We start from the raw sequence: 24305 nt of genomic DNA on the forward strand, positions 1-24305 counted from the left end.
AACTCGATACGTGCATAGTTTATGGTATAGGAGTGCGACAATGTCTAGGCCGACCAGTAATGGTCGACACCTTAAAATGGTCGACATTGACGAAAGGTCAATGTGGGCATGGTCGACACTCAAAAGGTCGACATACTGTTTTTGTGTCTATGCCGACATGGGCACCGTATAAGTGTACAGCGTCCCCTCTCATTGGCACACTATCATATCCTCACTATATGCCCGCTGGGATAGTGACATATGAACAAAGTCAGTATAAACACAAAATGTCCACCTTAAGCTTTGTGTTGACCTAAGGTATGTTGACCATACTTGGGTGTCAACCTAGTCACTGTCGACTAGTAGTGGTCAACCTAGAAATTGCTGGCCCAGGGACCGGGTCCCTGTGTCTGTTTTTGCTGCCATATCGTTGTGCCATTGGTCAGGGCATCAGCCTCCTCTTGTGCTACCAGTATATACATATGCCACTTCCTGTTACGTTGTGCCCCTTCCGTGGCATCTCTGTTGGTATATCCTCACCGGTTTCCTCTCGCTAGATGCCTGACATCAGTTTGTCATCCCTCGCCCTGATTATATGCCTGCAATCCTAAAGCCAGGATGCCACGTGGTGCCCCCTGACTAGATGGGTGGTGTATGCCGCTGCTGGTCGGGCACATAGGCCCTCTCATCTCTGCAGACTTCTGTCTATATTACACTAGTTCCCATGGCATCAATTGCCTGTTGTGCAAACTCCCCCCCCCCCCCCCCCCCCCCCGGTCACTGATCTACTGACCCCCCCCCCGTTCATGCCATGTGCTTGACTTCCAGCATGTGTTCCCTCTCTGCCATCCTTGCCCTGCTTCCCCTGGACGTCAGCTGCTCTCCGTATGGCCATTACCTTATGCCCACCAGCCTATCTGATCTGATGATAGTAGCACCAGCTTGCCGCTAGAGAATCACCATCGCATGTAGGACCCTTCAATCATATCCCACCTTGCGCTTTGGCACGTACTTTGCCAGACATTGGCTCTTATATTTTTCTTGATGTGTTTCAGTAGCTATGGCAACCATGCCACCGCTGGTACAGTGTAATGTGCCTGCTGCTGGGCACAGTGATTCTGTGTAACTTCATTTTAACACTGGTGGGTTTGTTATTTACAATATTCAGTCATTATTTGCACCCCGTCCCCCTGAGAATACTGATGCGGGAGCGCGACTGTATAAACCTGAGCTTGCCATCACCCCTGTGTCCGAGATACTCCAGACGAGTCAATGGATGGAGCTCTGACCGAGATGTACAATGTGACTGATACAGGACCCACAGATTGAGGAAGGAGACACTGGTTGGGTGTTCTGCGTCATCTTTGCGACTACAGACATTAATGTGCGACCCCCCCCCCCCCCCCCCCCCCCCCGATATCCTCTGCCACTCCTCAACACAGCGAGACCTTGACATTAATATCTCTGTAAGGATTTAAGGAATTAAAACATGTTCAAGCCAATTAAACCCCAGCAGCGGTGATTGCCTGAGCCGCATCTGCATGTATGGGGATGGCAGGGAGCGTTACAGATGGGTGCCCCCATTTCCTGTACCGCATTACGCTTTTCTGCCCCTGTATTCCGAGGCTGAATCGCTGGTAATTATTGTACAATGCTTCGAGAGCGCAGCATGTTTCTAGACAGTGTTGTGTAAAACATCCCGAGGAAAAGATCCCTTTCAACTTGTGTTGTGTTGGCAGAACACCAGTCTGTACGTTACTGAGAAACGCCTGCATTCCTCCACGGGGGAGTGAGTGTACGCTGAATGTTGTTACACAATCCCTCATTACTCGTCTGTTCTTCCCGGGCACCTCCTACTGTATGGGGATTTATTTTGGGATCTGGTTTATCAGACAAGGCTGAAATAGACCTGGCGGCACAGGGGTTGTTCTTCTGGATGGTCAGGAGAGGCTGCGGGGCCTCATGTGATTGGTGACACTAGAAGAGGAACAAGAACTTGTCACGTGATTTCAAATATGAGTTTTTGGGGATACCGTAAGTGCGACTGTTCTAATAATAGTGAATTTAGTATGTGGGGTCATGTTTGAGGTTACAATTCCTCCAGCACTGATGGATCTATACGTCGGTGATTTTAACTGTAATTTGTGACGGTTGCTTGCGAGTTTTGGAAGATCTGTGGCAGGGCATGCTGGGACTTGTGGTTTTACAGCAGCTAGCAAGTTGGCCAGGCCTGTACTAGGTGGTGGTGCAGTATGAGACTGTATAATATCTGAAGTCTTGAGTGAATGTACCCATCCTTTCTGCCTGAAGGTCCTAAAGATTGTCGGATTATGTACCTACTACATAGCGGTCAGGATCATTACTCCTCGTTTCCGGCAAGCTCCTTGCAGCAGCCGGGTCAGATGAGCAGTTCCCGCTGGGTTCTGGGTACACCCTACCATAAGCATGGGCTGTGTATAACCTAGTGCGTACTCCGCGTAAGGAGGATCCTACATCTACAGCCCGATCCTCTGTTCTGCTAATGTCGATTCATCGATCGGTTATCAGTGACTACCGACTCGCCAATCCCAATGACATTTCATATGGAATCAGCGAATCGTGAGGGATTCCCAAATCCTCTGACCCAGGCAGTTGATTTGTTTATTCGCACCCAATAGAAATCCTACATTTCAGTGATTGTTTCTTACTGTTCTACCCACCCGAAAGTGGGGTGTGTTATATTGGGTCGACACTGGAAAAGGGTTGACATGAGTTTCTTTTTTGGTATAATGTTGACATCTGGGCAGTTGGACCCCTAATTAGTACGTCCCCTTGCATGGCTCTTTTGTGGGCATGGTGCCTCACTATGCTGTGCCCGGTCGCTCCGCTGCACTCAGGCACCCAATCAGAGTCCAAATGGATGTCGGTTTTCTTGTGTCAACCTTTTGACAATACCAGCCTATGGACTTTCTAGCTAGATGGTGTCTGTCAGGCTTCTGGATACCCGTAAAGTGACTGAAGGACAAATAGCCTCAATATAGCAGCAATCGGTCACTGCTAGCATCTCTATACTACCAAGCAGTAACTTTGTAACCGATGTGGAGATTTGTGACCTCATTCCCAATTGCCGTCTGCCAGGCAGAGCTGGACCTCTGTTGGGTAATGCTCTGGCTGCAGGTACTGATGTTAGTATGTAATACATTCTTACTGCCCGTTCCCTCCTGGCGGGCGTACGCCCTATGTTGGGGCCCATCAGCTGCTGCGGTTCCGTAGAGATCGCTGTTCTATGTAGCCACAGAGTTGCAGCACAGGCAGATTTTCCTGTTCTGTGAATCCTGCGTTCCCACCCTGCTGAGGAGTTTGCACCTGTCCTGTCCCACCTGTTTCTGTTCCTCCATAGGGTGGTAACGGTGAGTGTGGGAAAGACACAGACTTCTTTGTTATTCAGAAACCTGTAGGTACAGAAAGTCAGGATACGGCCGGCAGGCGGGGTAATCACCAGAGACACCTAGCATGGCGCTGTAAATATTATCTTGGCACAGGCGCTGCTGGTGTCCTGACTTCTTCATAATTTAACATACATGTGTAATCTGCCCCCCCCCCCCATTCCTGCTGCACCTCCCCAAACAACCTGTCTCCGTCACAGATTTCCTACCCGTGGAACACTGTCCCTGAGTCAGCCAATCACAATCTTACTTGCACATTGAAATCTGTCGCTATTGTATACATATGTTAGTGCTAGTAAGCTTGCTCGATGCAAAAGCTTCGAGAGCTAGTCTGCTACCTTCTTTGTGCATGTGTGAGATAGAGATGTAATCTCACTCTCTGCCAGCAGATGGCAGTATTTCGGAGACTCACGGACACTACACCTATATATAAATGTGTTGCAGTCCCCCTACAAGGACTGAACAGGCTAATGTGTATTTGTTGGCTAAACGCGCTGTTCAGTGACACCCGGACTTCCCATTGCAGCTTGGTTATTAAGCCAAGCATACTATCAGTCGTTACTTGTTCTGTAGCCCACTTGATATAAATCGCGGCCCGCACAGAGTTCCACAGGCCGTTACTTCTCACCTGTGAAACCTGCTTGAACCTCCCCAGATTTTGCTCCTGACCGTCACAGAACCTCTGAGAAGGGCTTCCTGCAGTTCTGGGGAGAGTTCTGCATTTCCCCATATTTACTTACTCCTGTGTGTAATGTGTGAAAGCTCCTTTCCATGTTACAGGAGTAAGAATTTCCATCCGTCACACGTACGTACTACAAATGCACTGCTTGTCTGTCACATTCCTGGGAACTTACATCAGACACCTCTCGCTTTTGCTGTGCAGTGATACCCTGTGCATCCGCTCTACCTTCCCAGGAATTGGGTATCTTAAACCCCCTGGCTGCAATCGATTGTTGCTATTGGTCCTGGTCTGGTAACTCTCAAAGGACCCATTTCTTTATCCTCTGTGTATTCGAGTTTGCTACAGAAATATAAGACGGTACCAGACTATTAAGTTTACGCTGTGATTAGTGTACACTCTGTACAGTGTTATTAATGTTTGTAGCTCCACTCACCAGGTCTGTTCTCTATACCTGTATGATTTACCAGGTAAGAACAGTACAGCACCTGTACACAAAAGGCCTAATTCATGTTTGTACACAATGCTGACGTTCACGTAACTGAGCGATTTATGGTCAGACTCCACACGCGCCAAGGTACCTTCCAGAGTTATCGCGGAGTATTGGCCCAGAAGGCAGCTCTAGGGGTTGGGCGGAGGGAGCGTGGAGTGACGACAAAATGGGCTTGTCACCGCCTCTTCCAGGGTGTGCATCTGTCGCCCGCTGCGGTCATGTACGTAGAGAAACACGGTGCCAATGTCATTACTGCTGCAAGCCGTCTACGCCACCGTAGGTCCACTTAAGTGGCTATTCCGCCTCCTCAGTGCTGCGTATGTGTAAGCAGTTGCTGAGGTCTTTGCGGTATATGGTAACTGCATAGACATAAATTAGTTCCTAAGCTAGATATCGCCCCTGGGGTTTTCTTCATGGGGGGGGTTTGTGTGAAATTAAGCAGTTACCTGCCCCTTCTACTGAGTTGTCTCTTGCTCGACACCTTGTGTATCCCAATACATGGCGGACGACTACATTTCCATGTAGGCCGAGAATATTATAAGGGTGTAATCTCCTGGAACGACCAGCTTCTAGGTAATGGTCCTTCTGCTCCCAGCCGCGCAGCATTGTCAGCAGGTGATAAGCAGTCACTGACCGGTCCTGGTAGTGATGTCAGTGACTGGTCCTGGTAGTGATGTCAGTGATGCAGGTAGATTGTGGCTTTTACCTATCAGTCTGGTTTTGGGTGGTTGCAGGTGAGTTCTGTCCATGATTTAGTGTCCCGGCAGGTGATTGTTCCCCAGAAATTGGTGTCTTGCATGAGAATGATTCAGCAGCTGGAGCACAGTGCCGTGTAATTAGCAGGGAGTGGTCCCCGTCCCTGTAGAGTCGCCCCTCTGTTAGTTATTGGGCGTTGCGTGTTCAGGGTATTAATACTAAGGTGTAAGCTCATCCAATCAGTATCAGTGACGCACGAGTTCATTCCTGTACCATGACCATACGGTTGTTTGGCCTCTCGCTCATTAGCAAAGTTGTTTTATTCTCTCCTGTAAATGAGCTTTTTAAGTGGTTAATTGCAGAGTTATTCCACAGGGCTCCCTGCTGCAATGCTCACACACTGAGGGTAACTGGTTCTCCTGCACATCAGTGATCCCCCCTCCCCATACACTCATAATGGAAGCAGTCATTGTGCCGGCTGAACCAGCATACTGGCGGTGTTGACAAGGAACTAGTGATGTAACTAGGCTGCCTAGTGGCTGATGGATGGATCGGCTGGTTCTCCTCTGCATACACAGTGCATGGGACATACCTGTTACACTCCCAGTTTACAGCGCCATTATATACGGATTCTAGGTCGAGCGTAAAACCAACGTAATTATGGGCTCTTCCTGCTATGGTTATGTGCCCTGTACTTGTCCTCTATTGTATACAGCTGTACGTCACGGTCTCCTGGGTTATATACTGTGTAATAGGGCGCTGCGTATCCCTTGTTCTCTGCCTCCTGATACTTATGTCAGTGCCGCCTGCTGATGCAGCTATGGTTATGTGCCCTGTACTTGTCCTCTATTGTATACAGCTGTAAGTCACTGTCTCCTGGGTTATATACTGTGTAATAGGGAGCTGCGGATCCCTTGTTCTCTGCCCCCTGATACTTATGTCAGTGTCCTCTGCTGATGCAGCTATGGTTATGTGCCCTGTACTTGTCCTCTATTGTATTCAGCTGTAAGTCACTGTCTCCTGGGTTATATACTGTGTAATAGGGCGCTGCGTATCCCTTGTTCTCTGCCTCCTGATACTTATGTCAGTGCCGCCTGCTGATGCAGCTATGGTTATGTGCCCTGTACTTGTCCTCTATTGTATACAGCTGTACGTCACTGTCTCCTGGGTTATATACTCTGTAATAGGGCGCTGCGGATCCCTTGTTCTCTGCCCCCTGATACTTATGTCAGTGTCCTCTGCTGATGCAGCTATGGTTATGTGCCCTGTACTTGTCCTCTATTGTATACAGCTGTAAGTCACTGTCTCCTGGGTTATATACTGTGTAATAGGGAGCTGCGGATCCCTTGTTCTCTGCCCCCTGATACTTATGTCAGTGTCCTCTGCTGATGCAGCTATGGTTATGTGCGCTGTACTTGTCCTCTATTGTATACAGCTGTAAGTCACTGTCTCCTGGGTTATATACTATGTAATAGGGTGCTGCTGATCCCTTGTTCTCTGCCCCCTGATACTTATGTCAGTGTCCTCTGCTGATGCAGCTATGGTTATGTGCCCTGTACTTGTCCTCTATGGTATACAGCTGTAAGTCACTGTCTCCTGGGTTATATACTGTGTAATAGGGTGCTGCGGATCCCTTGTTCTCTGCCCCCTGATACTTATGTCAGTGTCCTCTGCTGATGCAGCTATGGTTATGTGCCCTGTACTTGTCCTCTATGGTATACAGCTGTAAGTCACTGTCTCCTGGGTTATATACTGTGTAATAGGGAGCTGCGGATCCCTTGTTCTCTGCCCCCTGATACTTATGTCAGTGTCCTCTGCTGATGCAGCTATGGTTATGTGCCCTGTACTTGTCCTCTATTGTATACAGCTGTAAGTCACGGTCTCCTGGGTTATATACTGTGTAATAGGGAGCTGCGGATCCCTTGTTCTCTGCCCCCTGATACTTATGTCAGTGCCGCCTGCTGATGCAGCTATGGTTATGTGCCCTATAGTTGTTCTCTATTGTATACAGCTGTAAGTCACTGTCTCCTGGGTTATATACTCTGTAATAGGGCGCTGCGGATCCCTTGTTCTCTGCCCCCTGATACTTATGTCAGTGTCCTCTGCTGATGCAGCTATGGTTATGTGCCCTGTACTTGTCCTCTATTGTATACAGCTGTAAGTCACTGTCTCCTGGGTTATATACTGTGTAATAGGGTGCTGCGGATCCCTTGTTCTCTGCCCCCTGATACTTATGTCAGTGCCCTCTGCTGATGCAGCTATGGTTATGTGTCCTGTACTTGTCCTCTATTGTATTCAGCTGAAAGTCACTGTCTCCTGGGTTATATACTCTGTAATAGGGCGCTGCGGATCCCTTGTTCTCTGCCCCCTGATACTTATGTCAGTGTCCTCTGCTGATGCAGCTATGGTTATGTGCCCTGTACTTGTCCTCTATTGTATACAGCTGTAAGTCACTGTCTCCTGGGTTATATACTGTGTAATAGGGTGCTGCGGATCCCTTGTTCTCTGCCCCCTGATACTTATGTCAGTGCCCTCTGCTGATGCAGCTATGGTTATGTACCCTGTACTTGTCCTCTATTGTATACAGCTGTAAGTCACTGTCTCCTGGGTTATATACTGTGTAATAGGGTGCTGCGGATCCCTTGTTCTCTGCCCCCTGATACTTATGTCAGTGTCCTCTGCTGATGCAGCTATGGTTATGTGCCCTGTACTTGTCCTCTATTGTATACAGCTGTAAGTCACTGTCTCCTGGGTTATATACTGTGTAATAGGGTGCTGCGGATCCCTTGTTCTCTGCCCCCTGATACTTATGTCAGTGCCCTCTGCTGATGCAGCTATGGTTATGTGTCCTGTACTTGTCCTCTATTGTATTCAGCTGAAAGTCACTGTCTCCTGGGTTATATACTCTGTAATAGGGCGCTGCGGATCCCTTGTTCTCTGCCCCCTGATACTTATGTCAGTGTCCTCTGCTGATGCAGCTATGGTTATGTGCCCTGTACTTGTCCTCTATTGTATTCAGCTGTAAGTCACTGTCTCCTGGGTTATATACTGTGTAATAGGGTGCTGCGGATCCATTGTTCTCTGCCCCCTGATACTTATGTCAGTGTCCTCTGCTGATGCAGCTATGGTTATGTGCCCTGTACTTGTCCTCTATTGTATACAGCTGTAAGTCACTGTCTCCTGGGTTATATACTGTGTAATAGGGTGCTGCGGATCCCTTGTTCTCTGCCCCCTGATACTTATGTCAGTGCCCTCTGCTGATGCAGCTATGGTTATGTACCCTGTACTTGTCCTCTATTGTACTCAGCTGTCAGTCACTGTCTCCTGGGTTATATACTATGTAATAGGGTGCTGCTGATCCCTTGTTCTCTGCCCCCTGATACTTATGTCAGTGTCCTCTGCTGATGCAGCTATGGTTATGTGCCCTGTACTTGTCCTCTATTGTATACAGCTGTAAGTCACTGTCTCCTGGGTTATATACTGTGTAATAGGGTGCTGCGGATCCCTTGTTCTCTGCCCCCTGATACTTATGTCAGTGCCCTCTGCTGATGCAGCTATGGTTATGTGTCCTGTACTTGTCCTCTATTGTATTCAGCTGAAAGTCACTGTCTCCTGGGTTATATACTCTGTAATAGGGCGCTGCGGATCCATTGTTCTCTGCCCCCTGATACTTATGTCAGTGCCGCCTGCTGATGCAGCTATGGTTATATACCCTGTACTTGTCCTCTATTGTATACAGCTGTACGTCACTGTCTCCTGGGTTATATACTCTGTAATAGGGTGCTGCGGATCCCTTGTTCTCTGCCCCCTGATACTTATGTCAGTGTCCCCTGCTGATGCAGCTATGGTTATATACCCTGTACTTGTCCTCTATTGTATACAGCTGTAAGTCACTGATCTGCTTACTTATGTACTGTATAACTGGGCGCTGCGGATCCCTTGTTCTCTGCCCCCTGATACTTATGTCAGTGTCCTCTGCTGATGCAGCTATGGTTATGTGCCCTGTACTTGTCCTCTATTGTATACAGCTGTAAGTCACTGTCTCCTGGGTTATATACTCTGTAATAGGGCGCTGAGGATCCCTTGTTCTCTGCCCCCTTATACTTATGTCAGTGTCCCCTGCTGATGCAGCTATGGTTATATACCCTGTACTTGTCCTCTATTGTATACAGCTGTACGTCACTGTCTCCTGGGTTATATACTCTGTAATAGGGTGCTGCGGATCCCTTGTTCTCTGCCCCCTGATACTTATGTCAGTGTCCCCTGCTGATGCAGCTATGGTTATATACCCTGTACTTGTCCTCTATTGTATACAGCTGTAAGTCACTGATCTGCTTACTTATGTACTGTATAACTGGGCGCTGCGGATCCCTTGTTCTCTGCCCCTGATACTTATGTCAGTGCCACCTGCTGATACAGCTATGGTTATGTGCCCTGTACTTGTCCTCTATTGTATACAGCTGTAAGTCACTGTCTCCTGGGTTATATACTCTGTAATAGGGCGCTGCGGATCCCTTGTTCTCTGCCCCTGATACTTATGTGAGTGCCACCTGCTGATACAGCTATGGTTATGTGCCCTGTACTTGTCCTCTATTGTTTACAGCTGTAAGTCACTGTCTCCTAGGTTATATACTGTGTAATAGGGTTCTGCGGATCCCTTGTTCTCTGCCCTGATACTTATGTCAGTGTCCTCTGCTGATGCAGCTATGGTTATGTGCCCTGTACTTGTCCTCTATTGTATACAGCTGTAAGTCACTGTCTCCTGGGATATATACTGTGTAATAGGGCGCTGCGGATCCCTTGTTCTCTGCCCCGATACTTATGTCAGTGTCCTCTGCTGATGCAGCTATGGTTATGTGCCCTGTACTTGTCCTCTATTGTATACAGCTGTAAGTCACTGTCTCCAGGGTTATATACTCTGTAATAGGGTGCTGCGGATCCCTTGTTCTCTGCCCCCTGATACATATGTCAGTGTCCTCTGCTGATGCAGCTATGGTTATGTGCCCTGTACTTGTCCTCTATTGTATACAGCGGTAAGTCACTGTCTCCTGGGTTATATACTGTGTAATAGGGCGCTGCGGATCCCTTGTTCTCTGCCCCGATACTTATGTCAGTGTCCTCTGCTGATGCAGCTATGGTTATGTGCCCTGTACTTGTCCTCTATTGTATACAGCTGTAAGTCACTGTCTCCAGGGTTATATACTCTGTAATAGGGTGCTGCGGATCCCTTGTTCTCTGCCCCCTGATACATATGTCAGTGTCCCCTGCTGATGCAGCTACTATGGTTATGTGCCCTGTACTTGTCCTCTATTGTATACAGCTGTAAGTCACGGTTTTGCTTATTGGTTTGTGTGCCCTGTAATTGGGTGTGTGATCCCTTGTGGCGCCATCTAAATAATGATGAATAATATGACTTCACCTGTGTGTATTCTCCTTCCTCCAGAGGAAAGCCTGTACTGTCTCTACGTTCTCTCTCTGTGTACAGGTGATCAGAGTTCTCCTGTACAGTAGGAAGAGGGAGTGTCCCTAGGGGCACCTAGGAGCGCTGGGGGTATTCAACCTGGTGATTTGGATCACAAATAAGACTTAATGTACCAGGCAAGGCTGCTGCTGCTTTTTAGAAGAGGATGTGTTGCCTCTTACAAAATACTAGGAAAAACAGGAAGTGACTTTGTCCCAATATAGGACGCTGTCGCTTTAAGAAGCGCAGTCTTGTCGAGATCAAACAATATTATAATCAATTGTTGAACAATAAATTGTATTTATTTAAAAATAGTTGTACATATAAATGAATGAAGTGCACTTCACAATAACATTAATGAATAAACACATACCAGACAAACAACATAAAACATATAGTGCTGGCTATAGATTTGAGGCAAATAGCAGGCTTGGAATTCATATGGCATTATGTTAGTTCCTTTAATGGCAATTTGTAATCCATTATAGTTACCAGTCCTGACACAGTCAATGGTCTCCAACAGCGATTGTAAAGTGGGTAGACCTCCTCACACAGGTGCAAATTCTGTGGGTGGTACGTTTCTCTCCTCCTTTACCAGTGATGTAACCGGATATTGCTGTCCACTGTAGGGGTGACCCGGCTGGGGAGGCCTTGAAAGGACTGGTATCTTGGTAAAGCTCAACGCGTTTCACCGCCTTGTGTGCTTATCGGCAGCTTCCTCAGTTTCTCCTGTACAGTACGGACCCTGTTCCTGCCCAGGTGAGGGGTTGGGGAGATGGCACCGTCCTTTGTTATGGGCACATGGGTTTATTTGGACAGGTTTCCATGATCTGCAGTGTCAGAGTGCTGCGTCAGTGTCTGAGGTCGCCTCTGGGTTATATTGGAGTGCACACGTCTATCAGACCACAGACTTTCCATCTGGGCCTCCTGTGGGGTCTCTGTCTGTCTGAGCCGGAGTATGATCCCTTATCCAGCAGCTGTGCGGGTTTATATCTGACAGATGGGTCTGTGGACTGCACGTGGTGGTCTGTAGTTCACAACATACCCAATGGTCTGTATGGTCCATAGCCTGGTTACAGCTAGGCTGCACTTGCCTACAGATCTACGATCACGGATCTCTAGTAGACTTCTCATTCCGATTGGTGATTGGTGCACATTCCTTTATCCCGGAGACGTCCTGTTTTTATTGCTTCTTGCTCCTATTGGCACAGTAAAAAGTGCGCACTTCATATTCACGGATCGCAGCTTATTTATACCCCAAACCTTATAACCCGGGGCGAGCATCCCGGAAATTCGACTTGGGTTATAAGGAGGGTTGAACTCTGGTCGCCCTCTGTGTAATGAGCAGTCTGGGTTCAGTGTGAAAGCACCGGACCCGGGACCCAGCTTTTGAGATGTGAAAGGAGTATTTTAGTCCCATCCTCTATTAATGCTGATGTGTGACTTAATTCAGTGAGATTGTGACTGTGTATTTGTCCAATGACTGCCCTTTGTAGGCTAGAATGAAACACCCTCCATAAGTGCCCGAAATCTGGATGTCCTTTTATTTAATTGTTGAGAGACCCCGCTGGCACGGAGTGCGGCCTCTTGGATTGTTTGGGACACTTCTCCCGCCGGTCACTGAGTGCTCGGACCCTGACTGTGACCTTTTTAGTGAATTGTAACTGTATGTAATTAGTGTTCCTGCTCCTGAGCGGTGACTGGGAAAATGAAGTCCAGTTTGATTATTGGTTCATTCAGTTTGCTAATACTAATTACTTCCTATTTCCGAGGCCTGTCTAGTCTGTGACATGAGTCTGGACGCTGAGGGGAAGTCTGTTTCCAGTAAGAGCACAGTTATATAAAGCTTTGTGTTATGCTGATGTGCTGTTACATATAATCTACAATGCTGATATAACGGGCCTGGCGTACAGCGGTCACACCCTCTGCTCCCATTTTACTGCCCCTGAACAATATTAATAATGGTACAGATTGGACGGCTTACACTTTCCTGACGTGATGCTCCCAGGAAATGTCTAACACCCCCCTTGGAATTTGGGCATTACTGTGACATAATAATCTCCGGTCCCCCCTGAGAACACTGTTGCAGACCTGCGATGTTGTTTGGTGCCAGAACCTTTGCTGTATGTGGAAGCGTGCAGCATATGCCCCCAGAATTACTGGCAACTGGTTCATTTATATTATAAGTGGCTGTCTACCCAGTTCTTCTCTAAGCCCTGCCCTGCTCTGCCAGTTGGTTAATCAGCCTTGAGCGCCTTTCCTCGTTAATGCTGAGCACCGTTTTGCATATTAAGCTCCTAATTATGGGAGCATGTGACCGTGTCCCTCTGGCAGTGTGTTTTGGATATGTCCTTTCCTGCCACCTCGGCAGAAACGTCTCGAGGTCAGGACTTCCACTATAGAAGCGGCAGGACCCAGATGGGCGATCTGTGCGTTATCTCGGAGACGCAGCTCCATGTGTGCGGCCTGGAGCAGCTGTGTACAGCGCCGAGGACACTGCTCGGAACCTGCAGTTCCCAGGAGTCAGCTGATGAAGTTTATGACATGAAAAGCCTTCTACTACTTAATACTGCACCTCATTCTCTGCCCCCTCTCCCCTCCCCCATTTCCCTTCACATCTGCAGGCTCCCTAAATACTTCCTTCCACACAGTACGTATTGTACGCCGATGTTTGCTTGGCTTGCATTTGTGCATGTGGCTGCTGGGATGACGTGTATGTATAAAATAAAACTATCTGAGTTTATGACAACAAGTAATCGCTGTGCCCAGAAGTTTTATATTGCAATGATTAACCAGGAGGAACCTGATGTTACCCTGTATCTTATCGTCCAAGCATGTGCTAAATGAGTAACTTATATGATCCTAATAGATAGTTATTAGCTGTATGGGGCATTGAGTAACGCTCTATGCTCGGAAGGTGTCAGGCCTCACAGAATGTTCCGCCACCCCGGACAGAATGGTAACCGGCTCTGCTTTTGTCCTGTGTCGCGTGGCTTTTGTTAACCCTTTTATTTCATTTCAGTTGTTGTAGTGTTGGCTGTGGAGAACCTGCATGTGATGTTTCTGTAGTTGTAGTGCTGGCTGTGGAGGAGAACCAGCGTGTGATGTTACCATAGTTGTAGCGTTATCTGTGGAGGAGACCCTGCGTGAGATGTTACCATAGTTGTAGTGTTGGCTGTGGAGGAGAACCAGCGTGTGATGTTTCCGTACTTGTAGTGTTAGCTTTGGAGGAGAACCTGCGTGTGATCTTACCGTAGTTGTAGCGTTGGCTGTGGAGGAGAACCTGCGTGTGATGTTACCGTAGTTGTAGCGTTGGCTGTGGAGGAGAACCTGCGTGTGATGTTACCGTAGTTGTAGCGTTGGCTGTGGAGAACCTGCGTGTGATGTTACCGTAGTTGTAGCGTTGGCTGTGGAGGAGAACCTGCGTGTAATGTGACCGTAGTTGTAGCGTTGGCTGTGGAGGAGAACCAGCGTGTGATGTAGTTGTAGCGTTGGCTGTGGAGGAGAACCTGCGTGTGATGTAGTTGTAGCGTTGGCTGTGGAGGAGAACCTGCGTGTGATGTAGTTGTAGCGTTGGCTGTGGAGGAGAACCTGCGTGTGATGTAGTTGTAGCGTTGGCTGTGGAGGAGAACCTGCGTGTGATGTAGTTGTAGCGTTGGCTGTGGAGGAGAACCAGCGTGTGATGTTTCCGTACTTGTAGTGTTGGCTGTGGAGGAGAACCTGCGTGTGATGTTACCGTAGTTGTAGCGTTGGCTGTGAAGGAGAACCAGCGTGTGATGTTACCATAGTTGTAGCGTTGGCTGGGGAGGAGACCCTGCGTGAGATGTTTCCGTACTTGTAGTGTTGGCTGTGGAGGAGAACCTGCGTGTGATGTTACCATAGTTGTAGCGTTGGCTGTGGAGGAGACCCTGCGTGTGATGTTACCATAGTTGTAGCGTTGGCTGTGGAGAACCTGCGTGTGATGTTACCGTAGTTGTAGCGTTGGCTGTGGAGGAGAACCAGCGTGTGATGTTTCCGTACTTGTAGTGTTGGCTGTGGAGGAGAACCTGCGTGAGATGTTTCCGTACTTGTAGCGTTGGCTGTGGAGGAGAACCTGCGTGTGATGTTACCGTAGTTGTAGCGTTGGCTGTGGAGAACCTGCGTGTGATGTTACCGTAGTTGTAGCGTTGGCTGTGGAGGAGAACCAGCGTGTGATGTTTCCGTACTTGTAGTGTTGGCTGTGGAGGAGAACCTGCGTGAGATGTTTCCGTACTTGTAGTGTTGGCTGTGGAGGAGAACCTGCGTGTGATGTTACCATAGTTGTAGCGTTGGCTGTGGAGGAGACCCTGCGTGAGATGTTACCATAGTTGTAGTGTTGGCTGTGGAGGAGAACCAGCGTGTGATGTTTCCGTACTTGTAGTGTTAGCTTTGGAGGAGAACCTGCGTGTGATCTTACCGTAGTTGTAGCGTTGGCTGTGGAGGAGAACCTGCGTGTGATGTTACCGTAGTTGTAGCGTTGGCTGTGGAGGAGAACCTGCGTGTGATGTTACCGTAGTTGTAGCGTTGGCTGTGGAGAACCTGCGTGTGATGTTACCGTAGTTGTAGCGTTGGCTGTGGAGGAGAACCTGCGTGTAATGTGACCGTAGTTGTAGCGTTGGCTGTGGAGGAGAACCAGCGTGTGATGTTTCCGTACTTGTAGTGTTGGCTGTGGAGGAGAACCTGCGTGAGATGTTTCCGTACTTGTAGTGTTGGCTGTGGAGGAGAACCTGCGTGTGATGTTACCATAGTTGTAGCGTTGGCTGTGGAGGAGACCCTGCGTGAGATGTTACCATAGTTGTAGTGTTGGCTGTGGAGGAGAACCAGCGTGTGATGTTTCCGTACTTGTAGTGTTAGCTTTGGAGGAGAACCTGCGTGTGATCTTACCGTAGTTGTAGCGTTGGCTGTGGAGGAGAACCTGCGTGTGATGTTACCGTAGTTGTAGCGTTGGCTGTGGAGGAGAACCTGCGTGTGATGTTACCGTAGTTGTAGCGTTGGCTGTGGAGAACCTGCGTGTGATGTTACCGTAGTTGTAGCGTTGGCTGTGGAGGAGAACCTGCGTGTAATGTGACCGTAGTTGTAGCGTTGGCTGTGGAGGAGAACCAGCGTGTGATGTAGTTGTAGCGTTGGCTGTGGAGGAGAACCTGCGTGTGATGTAGTTGTAGCGTTGGCTGTGGAGGAGAACCTGCGTGTGATGTAGTTGTAGCGTTGGCTGTGGAGGAGAACCTGCGTGTGATGTAGTTGTAGCGTTGGCTGTGGAGGAGAACCTGCGTGTAATGTGACCGTAGTTGTAGTGTTGGCTGTGGAGGAGAACCTGCGTGTAATGTGACCGTAGTTGTAGCGTTGGCTGTGGAGGAGAACCAGCGTGTGATGTAGTTGTAGCGTTGACTGTGGAGGAGAACCTGCGTGTGATGTAGTTGTAGCGTTGGCTGTGGAGGAGAACCAGCGTGTGATGTGACCGTAGTTGTAGCGTTGGCTGTGGAGGAGAACCTGCGTGTGATGTGACCGTAGTTGTAGCGTTGGCTGTGGAGGAGAACCAGCGCGTGATGTGACCGTAGTTGTAGCGTTGGCTGTGGAGGAGAACCAGCGCGTGATGTGACCGTAGTTGTAGTGTTGGCTGTGGAGGAGAACCAGCGTGTAATGTGACCGTAGTTGTAGCGTTGGCTGTGGAGGAGAACCAGCGTGTGATGTAGTTGTAGCGTTGGCTGTGGAGGAGAACCAGCGTGTGATGTGACCGTAGTTGTAGCGTTGGCTGTGGAGGAGAACCTGCGTGTGATGTAGTTGTAGCGTTGGCTGTGGAGGAGAACCTGTGTGTGATGTAGTTGTAGCGTTGGCTGTGGAGGAGAACCAGCGTGTAATGTGACCGTAGTTGTAGCGTTGGCTGTGGAGGAGAACCAGCGTGTGATGTAGTTGTAGCGTTGGCTGTGGAGGAGAACCAGCGTGTGATGTGACCGTAGTTGTAGCGTTGGCTGTGGAGGAGAACCTGCGTGTGATGTAGTTGTAGCGTTGGCTGTGGAGGAGAACCTGTGTGTGATGTAGTTGTAGCGTTGGCTGTGGAGGAGAACCTGCGTGTAATGTGACCGTAGTTGTAGCGTTGGCTGTGGAGGAGAACCTGCGTGTAATGTGACCGTAGTTGTAGTGTTGGCTGTGGAGGAGAACTTGCGTGTGATGTAGTTGTAGCGTTGGCTCTGGAGGAGAACCTGCGTGTAATGTGACCGTAGTTGTAGTGTTGGCTGTGGAGGAGAACTTGCGTGTGATGTAGTTGTAGTGTTGGCTGTGGAGGAGAACCAGCGTGTGATGTGACCGTAGTTGTAGCGTTGGCTGCGGAGGAGACCCTGCGTGTGATGTGACCGTAGTTGTAGCGTTGGCTGTGGAGGAGAACCTGCGTGTGATGTGACCGTAGTTGTAGCGTTGGCTGTGGAGGAGAACCAGCGTGTGATGTAGTTGTAGTGTTGGCTGTGGAGGAGAACCTGCGTGTGATGTGACCGTAGTTGTAGCGTTGGCTGTGGAGGAGAACCTGCGTGTGATGTGACCGTAGTTGTAGCGTTGGCTGTGGAGGAGAACCGGTGTGTGATGTGACCGTAGTTGTAGCGTTGGCTGTGGAGGAGAACCGGTGTGTGATGTGACCGTAGTTGTAGCGTTGGCTGCGGAGGAGACCCTGCGTGTGATGTGACCGTAGTTGTAGCGTTGGCTGTGGAGGAGAACCTGCGTGTGATGTGACCGTAGTTGTAGCGTTGGCTGTGGAGGAGAACCAGCGTGTGATGTAGTTGTAGTGTTGGCTGTGGAGGAGAACCTGCGTGTGATGTGACCGTAGTTGTAGCGTTGGCTGTGGAGGAGAACCTGCGTGTGATGTGACCGTAGTTGTAGCGTTGGCTGTGGAGGAGAACCGGTGTGTGATGTGACCGTAGTTGTAGCGTTGGCTGTGGAGGAGAACCTGCGTGTAATGTGACCTGTCCTTTTTGTTGCAGATCATCCCAGTGCCGCTGGCTGTGTGTGCAGAGAGGGGACTAATAACGAGGGGCTCCCACATCCCATGAACAAACAAGAACGTGAACAGGAGGGGTGCAGCGTCAGTCCGGAGTCTGTCCTGAGGCTGCGCAGAGGACACATGCCAGTCACCTCAGAGGGTACAGACTCCCAGAATGACCAGTACGATGATGATATGTGTGCCCTCCTGGCAGACCCCCCTCCGTCTCCTGCCAAGGATAAAGTAAGTAACGGCATGCTGGATGTATGTACTGGTGGGTACAGCAGCTTATTGGTCAAATGTCTCATCCAAATGTAATGTCTAAAGCTGGCCATACACTTATACGATTTGGGCCCTTTTGATCGGATTCTGACGCATTGGGCTGAGAAATAGGGGGGTGGGGGTAAGGTAAAGTGCCCAAAGTGTATGTACTTATCCTCTGATCCAGTGCGTGGTCCTTTGCGCTTCGGATACAGAGGTCGTGAGTCCGAGCAGTGACCGGCCTGGTGTTCCCATTAGGAGCCGCAGACTGGAGAGCGTGTTAAGTACATTTCAATCATGGCAAAAGTTTTTGTCGCACTTTTAATGTCTCTTCCCGTGTGCATCACATGAGAAACGGCTGACAACGTACAGCATTCATACACTGTGTACTTAGCCTACCGGCAAACCCGGGAACATGTATGTCATGTGCATTATATATATTCCCATCCTGATGCAGCCGGCGTGGATGTGACAGCAGCTGTCTCTATAGTGTCCTGTTCTCCTGCTGGGTAGGAGAGAACGTCTGGCCTGTGTCGGCCAGTTAGACTTGTGTGCTCATTTGGCTGCCTCTTATCCATCACGCGTTCTCCCGGCTGGACGCACTGTACTTCCTATTGTTGCTGGGGACAAACACTGCTCCTACAGTTCCCTGTTTACAACAAGCAGCGTTATACAACATAAACTAGAGTTCTGAGAGCACGTGTCCTGCTGGGACAACAAGTTACGGGATGTTAGAGACGCTGGTTATTCAGAGCAGGACACTGGGTGGGGCTAATGTTCTCCTCTACCAGCTGTGACGTAAGGGCCACACATATCCGTCAGCCAAATAAGTACTGTGTGGCCTCCACTCACAGTGAGTAATCACTGGGCAGGTTGGCAAAGGTCTCTGGTCAGCCCGAGTCTGGCATCACCTTGGCACGGATCGGCATCAGGTTCCTGATGGAGTGTCTCTGTATAGTCCCCTGGGTGGTTGTGAGATTCAGGTGCAAGTTACCCACTTGGCATAACACTTAGAATTTCCTGAATGATGGGTTTACAGCCTGTGCCCGTATATCTGCCCACGGGTTGTTCAGTGTGTTAGGGACCCAAATATATAAGAAGAGATCTAACTTGTGTATTAAGCTGATTATGTAAATGACAGTGAGGGACGTTGCCAGTAGACGCCGGGTGACACACCCTAGATGTCTGTTCCTCTAGTTATGAAATATGTGACCAGAGACCGGCAGGATTTTTTTTTTTTTTTTTGTTAAAATGTTTCTTAAATAGTCATTCTGGTCGTAAGCGGTTTAATCTGCATGTACAGTATACCGCTGCGGGTAACTGTCTTTGTCTGTGGGAGTAACATGCACAATATATAAGCACAGATGTGCATGGGACAGTGACCTGGGAGTGGGGGGGGGGTGGGGGGGGCAGAGATCTGGTGCCTCTATTGCATAAGCACAGCATTAGATTTGATGACCTCTTCGAAGAATATAATAAGTGAAAGAAGGTTTGGAAGCTTCTTTTTAGATGGGGAAGTGTCTTAATAAAAGGTTGAGTGGCAGAAAGTCACACAGTTATATAGTGGGAGGAGCTAGGTCCCCAGCAGCACAGAGTATATCAGGATAGGAGAGATGCATGTGACCGGGGCAGTGACATGATGTGAGGAGGGGAATGGAGGCAGCAGCAAGCCACAGACTGAGAGTTATATAGTGAGAGGAGCAGGGTCCCCAGCAGCACAGAGTAGATCAGGAGACAAGTGATGTGTCAGTGAGGACAGGGCTGCATGTGACGGGCAGTGACATGATGTGAAGAGGGGAATGGAGGCAGCAGAAAGCCACAGACTGAGAGTTATATAGTGAGAGGAGCAGGGTCCCCCAGCAGCACAGAGTAGATCAGGAGAGGAGGGACATGTCAGTGAGGACAGGGCTGCATGTGACAGGGGCAGTGACATGATGTGAGGAGGGGAATGGAGGCAACAGGAAGTCACAGACTGAGAGTTATATAGTGGGAGGAGCAGGGTCCCAAGCAGCACAGAGTATATCAGGAGATGAGTGATGTGTCGGTGAGGACAGGGCTGCATGTGACAGGGGCAGTGACATGATCTAAGGAGGGGAATGGAGGCAGCAGGAAGCCACAGACTGAGAGTTATATAGTGGGAGGAGCAGGGTCCCCAGCAGCACAGAGTATATCAGGAGAGGAGTGATGTGTCAGTGAGGACAGGCTGCATGTGACAGGGGCAGTGACATGATGTGAGGAGGGGAAGGGAGGCAGCAGAAAGCCACAGACTGAGAGTTATATAGTGGGAGGAGCAGGGTCCCCAGCAGCACAGAGTATATCAGGAGAGGAGTGATGTCAGTGAGGACAGGCTGCATGTGACATGATGTGAGGAGGGGAATTGGGGCAGCAGAAAGCCACAGGCTGAGAGTTATATGGTGGGAGGAGCAGGGTCCCCATCAGCACAGAGTATATCAGGGTCCTCCCAACAGCACCAGCAGCATTTGACGCCGGCATCCCGAAGGAGGGAATCTGAACAGGGGTTAGGTAGCATTTACTACCTAAACCTATGACCCCCCCCCCCCCCCTTCTTCTTGATGCCATCAGTCGCTGGGCCAGCGTTAATGACTGCTATCAGGATGCCGATGTTGGTATAGTTATCACTGGCACCCTTAGTACAGATATGAGATACTACTTTTCTTTAAAGCCGAATTCTTCTGCTCACCTGCCGGAATGTGAATTGGGTTTGGGCTAATTATAGGTTCCATGGATTTTGTGATCATTCCTCCCTGATGGTGTAGGGGTAGATGATGCTGACGCAGCTCTGATCTATGCCAGGTAGAACAATAAACTTCTTGTACATAAATTAAATTCCACCAAGCGTTTACTATCCAATTATTCTGCTTTGTCCTCTGGGCCTTTACCTGCTGCTGCAGCAGCCGTGTGCGGTCAGTGTACTGTTACCGGGTCCTCTGCCTGTATACCTGCAGCCTGTGTATATAGTACCTCTGCCGTGTGCGGTCAGTGTACTGTTACCGGGTCCTCTGCCTGTATACCCTGCAGCCTGTGTATATAGTACCACTGCCGTGTGCGGTCAGTGTACTGTTATCGGGTCCTCTGCCTGTATACCCTGCAGCCTGTGTATATAGTACCACTGCCACGTGCGGTCAGTGTACTGTTACCGGGTCCTCTGCCTGTATACCTGCAGCCTGTGTATATAGTACCTCTGCCATGTGCGGTCAGTGTACTGTTACCGGGTCCTCTGCCTGTATACCTGCAGCCTGTGTATATAGTACCGCTGCCATGTGTGCGGTCAGTGTACTGTTACCGGGTCCTCTGTCTGTATACCCTGCAGCCTGTGTATATAGTACCACTGCCGTGTGCGGTCAGTGTACTGTTACCGGGTCCTCTGCCTGTATACCTGCAGCCTGTGTATATAGTACCTCTGCCGTGTGCGGTCAGTGTACTGTTACTGGGTCCTCTGCCTGTATACCTGCAGCCTGTGTATATAGTACCCCTGCCGTGTGCGGTCAGTGTACTGTTACCGGGTCCTCTGCCTGTATACCTGCAGCCTGTGTATATAGTACCTCTGCCGTGTGCGGTCAGTGTACTGTTACCGGGTCCTCTGCCTGTATACCCTGCAGCCTGTGTATATAGTACCACTGCCGTGTGCGGTCAGTGTACTGTTATCGGGTCCTCTGCCTGTATACCCTGCAGCCTGTGTATATAGTACCACTGCCACGTGCGGTCAGTGTACTGTTACCGGGTCCTCTGCCTGTATACCTGCAGCCTGTGTATATAGTACCTCTGCCATGTGCGGTCAGTGTACTGTTACCGGGTCCTCTGCCTGTATACCTGCAGCCTGTGTATATAGTACCGCTGCCATGTGTGCGGTCAGTGTACTGTTACCGGGTCCTCTGCCTGTATACCCTGCAGCCTGTGTATATAGTACCGCTGCCATGTGTGCGGTCAGTGTACTGTTACCGGGTCCTCTGCCTGTATACCTGCAGCCTGTGTATATAGTACCACTGCCGTGTGCGGTCAGTGTACTGTTACCGGGTCCTCTGCCTGTATACCCTGCAGCCTGTGTATATAGTACCGCTGCCATGTGTGCGGTCAGTGTACTGTTACCGGGTCCTCTGCCTGTATACCTGCAGCCTGTGTATATAGTACCACTGCAGCGTGCGGTCAGTGTACTGTTACCGAGTCCTCTGCCTGTATACCTGCAGCCTGTGTATATAGTACCACTGCCGCGTGCGGTCAGTGTACTGTTACCGGGTCCTCTGCCTGTATACCTGCAGCCTGTGTATATAGCACCGCTGCCACGTGCGGTCAGTGTACTGTTACCGGGTCCTCTGCCTGTATACCTGCAGCCTGTGTATATAGTACCTCTGCCATGTGCGGTCAGTGTACTGTTATCGGGTCCTCTGCCTGTATACCTGCAGCCTGTGTATATAGTCCCTCTGCCGTGTGCGGTCAGTGTACTGTTACCGGGTCCTCTGCCTGTATACCTGCAGCCTGTATATATAGTACCTCTGCCGTGTGCGGTCAGTGTACTGTTATCGGGTCCTCTGCCTGTATACCTGCAGCCTGTGTATATAGTCCCTCTGCCGTGTGCGGTCAGTGTACTGTTACCGGGTCCTCTGCCTGTATACCTGCAGCCTGTGTATATAGCACCGCTGCCACGTGCGGTCAGTGTACTGTTACTGGGTCCTCTGCCTGTATACCTGCAGCCTGTGTATATAGTCCCTCTGCCGTGTGCGGTCAGTGTACTGTTACCGGGTCCTCTGCCTGTATACCTGCAGCCTGTGTATATAGTCCCTCTGCCACGTGCGGTCAGTGTACTGTTACCGGGTCCTCTGCCTGTATACCTGCAGCCTGTGTATATAGTACCTCTGCCGTGTGCGGTCAGTGTACTGTTACCGGGTCCTCTGCCTGTATACCCTGCAGCCTGTGTATATAGTACCACTGCCGTGTGCGGTCAGTGTACTGTTATCGGGTCCTCTGCCTGTATACCCTGCAGCCTGTGTATATAGTCCCTCTGCCGTGTGCGTCAGTGTACTGTTACCGGGTCCTCTGCCTGTATACCCTGCAGCCTGTGTATATAGTCCCTCTGCCACGTGCGGTCAGTGTACTGTTACCGGGTCCTCTGCCTGTATACCCTGCAGCCTGTGTATATAGTACCTCTGCCTGTATACCTGCAGCCTGTGTATATAGTACCTCTGCCGTGTGCGGTCAGTGTACTGTTACCGGGTCCTCTGCCTGTATACCCTGCAGCCTGTGTATATAGTACCCCTGCCATGTGCGGTCAGTGTACTGTTACCGGGTCCTCTGCCTGTATACCCTGCAGCCTGTGTATATAGTACCACTGACATGTTCGGTCAGTGTACTGTTACCGGGTCCTCTGCCTGTATACCCTGCAGCCTGTGTATATAGTACCTCTGCCGTGTGCGGTCCGTGTACTGTTACCGGGTCCTCTGCCTGTATACCCTGAAGCCTGTGTATATAGTACCTCTGCCATGTGTGCGGTCAGTGTACTGTTACCGGGTCCTCTGCCTGTATACCTGCAGCCTGTGTATATAGTACCCCTGCCGTGTGTGGTCAGTGTACTGTTACTGGGTCCTCTGCCTGTATACCTGCAGCCTGTATATATAGTACCTCTGCCATGTGCGGTCAGTGTACTGTTACTGGGTCCTCTGCCTGTATACCCTGCAGCCTGTGTATATAGTACCCCTGCCGTGTGCGGTCAGTGTACTGTTACCGGGTCCTCTGCCTGTATACCTGCAGCCTGTGTATATAGTACCACTGCCACGTGCGGTCAGTGTACTGTTACCGGGTCCTCTGCCTGTATACCTGCAGCCTGTGTATATAGTACCTCTGCCATGTGCGGTCAGTGTACTGTTACCGGGTCCTCTGCCTGTATACCTGCAGCCTGTGTATATAGTACCTCTGCCGTGTGTGGTCAGTGTACTGTTACCGGGTCCTCTGCCTGTATACCTGCAGCCTGTGTATATAGTACCTCTGCCGTGTGTGCGGTCAGTGTACTGTTACCGGGTCCTCTGCCTGTATACCTGCAGCCTGTGTATATAGCACCGCTGCCGTGTGCGGTCAGTGTACTGTTACCGGGTCCTCTGCCTGTATACCTGCAGCCTGTGTATATAGTACCTCTGCCGTGTGTGGTCAGTGTACTGTTACCGGGTCCTCTGCCTGTATACCTGCAGCCTGTGTATATAGTACCTCTGCCGTGTGCGGTCAGTGTACTGTTAACGGGTCCTCTGCCTGTATACCTGCAGCCTGTGTATATAGTACCTCTGCCGTGTGTGGTCAGTGTACTGTTACCGGGTCCTCTGCCT

At 49.8% G+C, this 24305-nt stretch overlaps 1 protein-coding gene across 4 annotated transcripts in view; it reads left to right on the forward strand.

Moving 5' to 3' along the window:
• The first annotated feature begins 1837 nt into the window (after window positions 1–1837).
• The window catches only part of ADIPOR2 (adiponectin receptor 2), a 54269-nt gene continuing 31801 nt past the window's right edge, over window positions 1838–24305 (forward strand). For 2 of the 4 annotated variants that reach the window (XM_083180933.1, XM_083180934.1), the window contains exons 1-2: window positions 13065–13383; window positions 17717–17958. In XM_083180933.1, the coding sequence (XP_083037059.1) occupies window positions 13080–13383; window positions 17717–17958 (546 nt within the window). In that variant the 5' untranslated portion in view covers window positions 13065–13079. Of the gene's footprint in view, window positions 2014–13064; window positions 13384–13561; window positions 13693–17716; window positions 17959–24305 lie in introns of those variants that run through there. The other 2 variants (XM_083180936.1, XM_083180935.1) reach the window with 2 other exon arrangements.

This window comes from Crinia signifera, chromosome 4 (assembly GCF_055691185.1).
Source record: "Crinia signifera chromosome 4, ASM5569118v1, whole genome shotgun sequence".
Taxonomy (NCBI): domain Eukaryota; kingdom Metazoa; phylum Chordata; class Amphibia; order Anura; family Myobatrachidae; genus Crinia; species Crinia signifera.